This window comes from Arachis ipaensis, chromosome B04, assembly GCF_000816755.2.
Source record: "Arachis ipaensis cultivar K30076 chromosome B04, Araip1.1, whole genome shotgun sequence".
Lineage (NCBI taxonomy): Eukaryota > Viridiplantae > Streptophyta > Magnoliopsida > Fabales > Fabaceae > Arachis > Arachis ipaensis.
Genome location: NC_029788.2, coordinates 18,121,840 through 18,130,408, shown reverse-complemented (window position 1 = coordinate 18,130,408; position 8,569 = coordinate 18,121,840). Strand labels below are relative to the sequence as shown.

The 8,569-nt window shown below is 32.0% G+C and overlaps 1 protein-coding gene across 1 annotated transcript; it reads left to right on the top strand.

The window, feature by feature from the left end:
- On the top strand, positions 6,355-6,923 carry LOC107636185 (uncharacterized mitochondrial protein AtMg00810-like). The gene is made up of 2 exons (XM_016339708.1): positions 6,355-6,588; positions 6,717-6,923. The coding sequence occupies exons 1-2, from the start codon at positions 6,355-6,357 to the stop codon at positions 6,921-6,923; spliced, it is 441 nt and encodes a 146-aa protein (XP_016195194.1).

Sequence of the window (8,569 nt, the reverse complement as noted above, 5' to 3'; positions counted from 1 at the left end):
AGCATCTCTGCACGGTCTGGACAGCAAGGGTGTGAATGATTCAAAACAACTTTAAAAATTGTCCAAAGACCAACGTCCTTCATTATGTGTACATAGATCCTGGCTGGACAGTTTAACCCGGCTGAGGGGTTTGTTTTCAAAGTTGGAGATATCTTGAATTTTCACCTCCCCTCTCTACTGCATACGATTAGTTGATTTTTAACCTCGTCTCGCTTTCGAGTCGTGTTCCTTATTTTCGTAGAAAAACCAGCAAGTTTGGAATAATTTTTGTAGAACTTTCCAGCTTCTTGTAGTGTCTTGAAAATCATCCCACCTTTGGGACAAATTTTTCTTGTAGTGTCTTGAAAATCATCCCACCTTTGGGACAAATTTTTTATCCACAACACACCTAGTCTTTATAATGAACCGAAAATGTCATTATGGTGAAACAATTATATAGTGCTCAGTGAATGAAACATAATCCATCATATATATTCAAATTCAAACTCATTTCTACATAGTGAACCGAAAACGTCATTATGTTAAAACAATTCTATAGTACTGAGTGAACGAAACATAATTCAGTATATAAAATCAAGTTCAAACAGCTTTCTGCATAATGAACCGAACGCATACTCATGGTGAAACAATTGTATAGTACTAATTGAACGAAACATAATCCATTATACAAGATCAAATTTGAAACACCTCTATCTACAATTTAGATTTTATCAATTCAATTCAATTCAATTTAGATTCAGAACACATACGTCCATTCAATTCAATTCAAATAAAATTAGCAATTACATTCCATTGAATTCGATTCAAAATTGAATAATTCAAACCTCATCAGCTTGATTCGTTTTAGAAGAATAATCAAAATCGCTCTCATTCAACTAATTTGAAGTCGAATCATTCATTATTTCAATTTAGAAGTCCAGATCGAAGAAGAAAACGAAGAAGAAGAAGAAGAACGACAAAGCTTATTACATTGAAGTCAATGCAGATCAATAACGAAGAATGCGAGTAGAAAAGAAGAAGAAGAAGAACAAAGAAAACACGAGCAGAGGACAGCAACGAAGCCTATTACGTTGAAGTCAATGCAGATCAATAAGAAAAAACGCGAGCAGAAGAAGAAGAAGAAAGCAAACGCAAGCAAAAAGAAGGTTTAGTTTATAGTAGAAGATTTACGTTGAGCAAAGGAAGATTTACGTTATATGTAGCGCGTAAATCACAAACGATTTGGAAGTTGGAGGAGGGGCATCTAGCAAAAAGGACTTAAATAACTTGGACGTGGAGCATTATTGTTTTTTGTTATATCAAACCTAACTCGATTACGTTTGTTATACTTACTATTAGTTAGTGTTAATTAAATAACATTAGTTCTTTACTCTCAGTCTCATTTAAAATGTTTGAGTCTCTGTTTTCTATCTTCTAATTTACCAATCATTTGATGAAAACATAAATATTTTTTTATGATGAGAACTGAAAATTCAATTAAAAAAAATTCTTATATGTTATTTTATCATAAAACAAATTACCTATCACTAATTGTGAAATTATTTGGAAGGGAGTGAATAGCTCTCATCAAATTCATCATAAATCTTATGTCTACCATTTTAAATTTACTTCTAATCAATAATAAAACTATTTTTTTAATCTAACAAAGCACACATTTCTGCACTAATCTCTTTGTTTCTAGTAATATGCGCAACACCATTCTATCGACTTCTTCCATGACCCCATCCATGTATTATCCTCGTTTATTTCTCTCTAGAAACTCTAATATAAATTTTGAAAACAACTCAAACGAATAATTTGTGACTAAGAATCACGCGGATGCCTCTACATAAACCATGACAAAATATAGCAGTTTATGTCCCTTCATAAATCATAATAGAGACAGTTATTTCTGCACATTGTTTTACACGTAAATCGCATCAAATTAAACAGTTTCGACCTACTAAAATCTTTATATAAAGCGCTCTACTCTAAAATATTTTATGTGTAAATTTATAAGACTCTACGTCCTATAGTGATTTATATATATTAGGTATAATAACATTAGAAATGTAACTACTTTGTAAATATTGTATTGCAGCTAATTGCAACGGAGATTTATTTATTTATTTATTGTTTTCTACAGTATACTCCAGTTTACTAGGTCAAGAATTCATTCGTCGTGGATCTGAATTCTATTTAAGGATTTGTCATTGGCTAATGAGTTACTACATGCACAAAGTGAGATTCAAACTCCCAACACTTACTTAAGTAGACTAGTGATCTAACTACTATATGAACTCAAGTTGGTTTTTAGAATGAAATTTTAATTTATATAAATAAGCCAAGAAGGCTTTTAATTTGTGAAAGTCCACTCCAATCTAAATTCAAAAGGTTAATGTTTGAAACAAAAATTGTTGAACAAATGCAGAAAGTGGAGTTGAACATAATAAGCCTAATGTAGAAGGATAAGATTTAATCCAATTAAACTAAATTTATTTAGTTTGTGACGCCTAAAATTGAAAATTGTCTAATTTACTTCACTAAAAAAAACTAAATTTGTTTTTTTTATATAATAAAATTGCTAATTATTTATAAATAAATTTGGGGGTTATGATCTTCACTAAAAAAAACTAAATTTGTTTTTTTTATATAATAAAATTGCTAATTATTTATAAATAAATTTGGGGGTTATGATCTTCACTAAAAAAAAAAAAACCTCCATCACTATGTATATACACAAAAAGAAGAAGAAGATAATTTTAATTAATTATATTATTCATGAAATTTGGTTTTAAGCATTAGATCAAGTTTAATTATATTAATTATAAAATTTGATTATCTCATCTATAAAATTTAATTATATTTACGAATATAAAATCATCTTGTATTTTAATATGTGTTCTTATACGAACTTATTTTTAGTGATCATGATGTTGTACAATTGGAAAAAAGAATGTATAAAAAAATGTGATCAATATTAGAATTAAATGATGTTATATGTATAGGTGTTTTTGTAACTAAGTCTTAGTTGTAAAGTCCAACAAAAAAAATACATGCATACGTACTATAAAAAAAGTATTTGTAACAAAAGAAATTATTACAGATTTGATAAACAATATGAGTCTCTTAATGCTATTTCTTCCATACAATCCTTTCAACCACTATCTCTTCCATCCTCATTTCATCAACCTCGAGCATTTCTTGCAACCCCAACAACCTCACAATCAGCTTGAAATATATTCTAATTCTGGTGCTAGCCACATCATAGCTGAACCAACTAATCTCATTCAAGCTGCAAAGAATCAAACGGGGTCTAATCACCTCTTCATATAAGTAATGGTAAAGGTATTGCTATAACTAACTCTGGTTCATCTATCTTGATTGACTCTAATACTGATCTTTCCTTCAAATTGAATAACTTGTTGCTTGTTCCACAAATTATACAAAATCTTTTAAGTGGATCCAAATTGTAGCTGACAATTCGATTTTCTTTGAATTCTGGCCTTATTATTATTCTGTCCGTGATCAGGTTACCAAGACACATCTTCTACAAAGAGTTACTAGAAATGAAATTTATGTTTTTTTTTTATCTTTGTATGTTCCTAAACAATTCACCCCCCTCAATTGTAACATAAAAAAATGCAATGGTAGCTGTTGATAAACCATTGAATTCAGTAACAATGTGGCATAAATGATTGGGACACCCCTCTATGCAAACTGTATTGAATGCTCTTAACAAATCTCAAATTTCCTATTTTGTAGCATCAGATCAATTTAATGTGTGAATTATGTTTTGAGGAATGCTAGGGGTCAGCAACTTTTGTGATTTGTAGCCATCAAATAACCATCAATAATGATTTTAATGGTGTGAAATTTCATCTAATGATTAGGGATTACTCATTTTTTTTTACTGGTTACATGCTGGCCAAAATTTAATAAAGTTGATGGCCCTTAGACTTTTCCTTATGTTATATGTCCAAATTACATCAACTACCATTTAAAAATTTTGTCACTGTTTACAATCACCCTCTAGAGTTGGTTTATGCTAACATTTGGGGACCAACTTTCATTGTCTCTCGAAATGGATCCAGATATTAAACTCGTCGGGTTGGCCCGCGTAACCCGCCAAAAAAGGCGGATTGGACTGGAAAATTGGGACCGCTAAATAGTAAAAGTCCGTCTAACCCGCTCCGCTTAAACTGCGGGATTTGGCAGATCGGGGCAGGCTTTCCCGTCGGGCTTAGTGTTTTTTTGACAAGTGGTATTTTGGTAATTTTTTGGCCAAAATCCAACTTCTCCCAACCTAATTTACAAGAGAATGAAGATGAAAATTGAGTGTTTTAGATTATGTTTATTTTGTTTTAGAGACAATATTTATAATTATATTTGGATTATATTTATTTTGCTTTGGAGACAATATTTATAATTGTGTTTTGGATGAAAACTTGGTTTATAATTATATTTATTAGATATTTATAATTACAAAGACTTTAATATTTGTGAATATAAAAATTATAATTTTTTATACCTTTAGAAATTATAATAGTTAAAACTAAAAAAAAAAAGATATTTGGCGGACTTAGTCCACCAGCCCACCGTTAGGCGGGGCAGGGTGGGATTTTGGGACCACCTCACTAGGTGGAGCAGGGCGGGCCAGCACGCCAAAGGGCGGGCTTCCCCACTTGCCACCCCTAGCTGAAGCTTTAAGTGCCTTCCAACAATATAAAATTATTTTTGGAAAACAAACTGGTCATGCTCTTAAATCCATACAAACCGATGATGGCTTAGAATTTTGCTCAAATGCCTTTAGAAATTTTTTGAATGACAATGGAATTGTACATAGACTAGTATGTCCTTACACATATCAATATCAAGGGATTGTTGAGAGAAAACATAGACATTTAATAGAAGTGAGTCTTTCATTATTAGTTATTGCAGACTTACCTCTTTAGTTTTGGGATGATGTTTTTCGAGCATCAGTTTATTTGATCAATAGTACCTACATCTGTTCTTCGCTCTTTATCACCCTTTGAAAAAATGTATACCAAACAACCGGATTATAGTTTCTTCAAAGTGTTTGGCTGTGCTTGTTATCCTTATTTTAAACTATATAATAAACAGAAATTTGATTTTAAGTCTCATATATGTCTTTTTCTTGGTTATGATAATTGCCATAAATGCTATAAGTGCCTGTCTCCAGATGGTAAGTTGTATTTCTCCAGGAATGTTATCTTTAATGAAGTTAGATTTAATTATTCCACTCATTTTGCTGTTCAAAAGGAGTCTTCAATACCATCCAGTCCTAGTCTATACTCAGAACCTCAAGTTATTGCTGTTCCATCTTTCTCTCACACCACCCAGCATTGTTCCATATCATCACCTTCAATTCAATCAGTCACAATCTCAACTCCTGATAAGCAGAACACCCCCCTAACAATCCCTCTCCTGCTTCCCCAATCTCTCCTGCAGCCTTTACTGGTGTTCTCCCTTAGCTTCTAGTCAAGTACCAATTAGTGGTATAGAAATTCAATTACCCTTAGGACTTCTTCCTCCTTCCTCTCAGAATACTCATACTATGCAAACCAGGTCTAAAACAAAAGCTCATCCCCATACGGCTTATAATGTTGCTCTTTATGATAAAATTACTGATCCTGATTTTTTCTTTCATGTACCAAGAATAGTCAAACAGACTTCAACCTTAACTCATTGGAGGAAGGCTATGGAGTATGAATTTAATGCTTTGCAGAAATGCAAAACATGGGAACTTACTGTCCCTACTTCTAATTCTGTTGTTGTTGGTTTTAAATGGGTTTTTGTTTTGAAAAAGAATCCCCAAGGCCAAATTCTACTATATAAAGCTAGACTAGTGGCCAAAGAATTCCATCAACGAAAAGGGCTTGATTTTGATCAAACTTTTAGTCCTGTGGTTAAACCACAAATGATTAGAATTGTGATTTCAATTGCTTTAACAAGAGGTTGGATTCTAAGACAGATTGATTTTGATAATGCGTTTCTAAATGGTGACTGTCTAAAACAGTATATATGGAGCAACTACAGGGATTTACAGCATCTAATCCTCACTTAGTGTGTTGTCTGAAGAAGGCTAACTATAGTTTAAAACAAGCACCAAGCGCTTGGTTTGTAACCCTCTCTAAAACATTAAGAGATTTTGGCTTTTTTAGTACAAAATCTGATCCTTTACTCTTCATTCGACACACTAATTCTTCTGTTACATATCTTCTTGCATATGTAGATGACCTTTTGATAATTGGAGATAATCCTCAAGAATTACAAAATATTATCATGCAACTGAATTTAATTTTTTCTTTAAAATATTTAGACAAGTTTAATTATTTTCTAGGACTGGAAGCAATGCATACAGATGATAATCAGATTCTATTGATACCACAGAAGTATGCTACTGACTTATCAACTAAAACTAACATGCTAACTGCTAACACAGTCCCTACTTCTATGATTTCATCAATCAAATTAAGTAAAGATAACTCTGACCTTTATGATGATCCTAAGCAGTACAGGTTTATTGTTGGAGCATTGCAATATTTAACCTTAACAAGACTAGACATTACATTTGCTGTGAGCAAAGTATGTCAGTACATGCACAATTAAATCATTGGAAAGATATGAAAAGAATCCGGCGCCACATAAAAGGTACTTGAATCAAGGATTGTTATTTACTAAAAGCACTGATTTTCGTTAACTCTCTTTTGTAGATGCAGATTGGAGTGCTGATGTATGTTGATGATAGAAGATCGATGACAGGCTACTGTGTGTACTTTGGAAGGAATCTAATTGCCTGGAAATGCAATAAACAACAAGCTGTTAGCAGGTCCAGTACAGAGGCAGAGTTTCGCGCTTTGGTAGCTGTGCAATCTAAACTTGTATGGACTCAGAATCTGCCCCTACAAGAAAACCATTGAGTACCATTGGATTTACCATTAGATTCATCTAATAAATCCGCTGGTAATAAAGTTATCATCATTTTGGAGTTGACTGTATAAATGTCGCCGAAAAGCTGCTTACCGATGGATTTTTTTTCCGTTCGACGCTAATTACCGGTAGATTTTCTATTGATTTTTTCAATGGATTTGTTGAGACTGAGTTGATGATTACCGTCGGATTAATCCGATGGTAACTTTGGCGCCATTTCACGTGTTTAGGTGCTAAGTTACCATCGAATTAATCCGACGATAAATCTAACGGCAATATTTTTTTGGTACAGTTAATTAAGTCACAATTAGTAGTCAAATTAAAACTTTTGCTAACAAAATTGTCAGCAAAAATTTAAAATTAGCAGAAATTAACAAATTATTTTATTAAAAATAAATAGTATGAATACTATAAAATGTCACAGAAGTAGAACACAATGAAATAGACAAATAGAAAAATAAAACCTTAATTTCTATAGATCCCAATAATCGTCGTCGTCGTAATCATCGTGATCCTCCTGCTGAGACAGCAGAATAGGTGCTGATGTCAGTATCTATATCTAATTTATTAAATATAATTTTATTTTTTTTTCACATCTTAGCATCTTATATTTACAAACAAACACAATTCACCGGTAACCAACGGTTAGGTTTTTCTGGGCTTTGATGTGAAAGAGGATAACGGTTAGTTATTTAGTTATGAATATTTGTGGTAGAGTTAGTTAACGAGTGTGTGATAAATATCTAGTCTCTCCTATATATATATCACTCTATAGAAATATGAAAAACACTTCACATTTTGCATTTTGTTTCCAATGTTACTGATACGGAACGTAACCCAGGATAAGATGGAAGATCAAAGAAAAGGACTCCTCTATTTCAATTTGATTTCCTGATGCAACAGTTAAGGGAATCACTCTATTTCATATGTTCACACCCAAGTTTCTCAAAGAAACTCAAAGAAAATTTCATTCATCAAATTAAGAAAAAAAATGGTTACCAGATTTTATAGGGTTTTTATACCTCTTAAATTTAAATCCCTAACTCATAAGTTCACTAGAATAAAATATGGGCCAAATCATAATTGGGCCTAAAACAAACAAATAACAAAAATAAAATAAATATAGAATAAATTCTAAGAAAGTGATCTCTTTTAATTCATCTTAACTAATGAGAGTCTTCAATGCATCTTGTAAAATAGTAAGACGTGTGACTTTTGATAATCGTTAATCATTGTCTTGCCCAATTCTTGATGCATCTCCTGAACACATGATTTAGCCATGTTTTCAAAACCTTCTTTTATTCTCTTAGTTGTTGCTCTTGTAATTGGACCAATTGGCATATGACAATTCTCAGTTTGTCCCATAGCACTCGTATCGGTTACTCTACTTCAATAGCTTTGGTTTTCTCTAATAATTCACATTCTTGATCTTCAAAAAGCTTCTGTTCCAGATCTTCACATGATACATGCATGCCAAGAAAAATAGTTCAATTCGGCTGAATCCTTCGATTCAGAGAAAATAATACGTGCAATTGAGTAATGAGAATAGAAATTTTAATATTAATTTGTATTACTGTATGATTTTCATTGAATTAAAATTATAGGTTTAGTTTAAACTCTGATCCTCTTTGTATTT

What these genes read in the sequence shown, in the direction of transcription:
- LOC107636185 (XM_016339708.1), top strand. Translation starts at nt 6,355, where the DNA reads ATGCATACAGATGATAATCAGATTCTATTGATACCACAGAAGTATGCT. An exon ending in TTACATTTGCTGTGAGCAAA is followed by an intron (nt 6,589 to 6,716) that starts GTATGTCAGTAC and finishes TCTCTTTTGTAG; the next exon opens with ATGCAGATTGGAGTGCTGAT.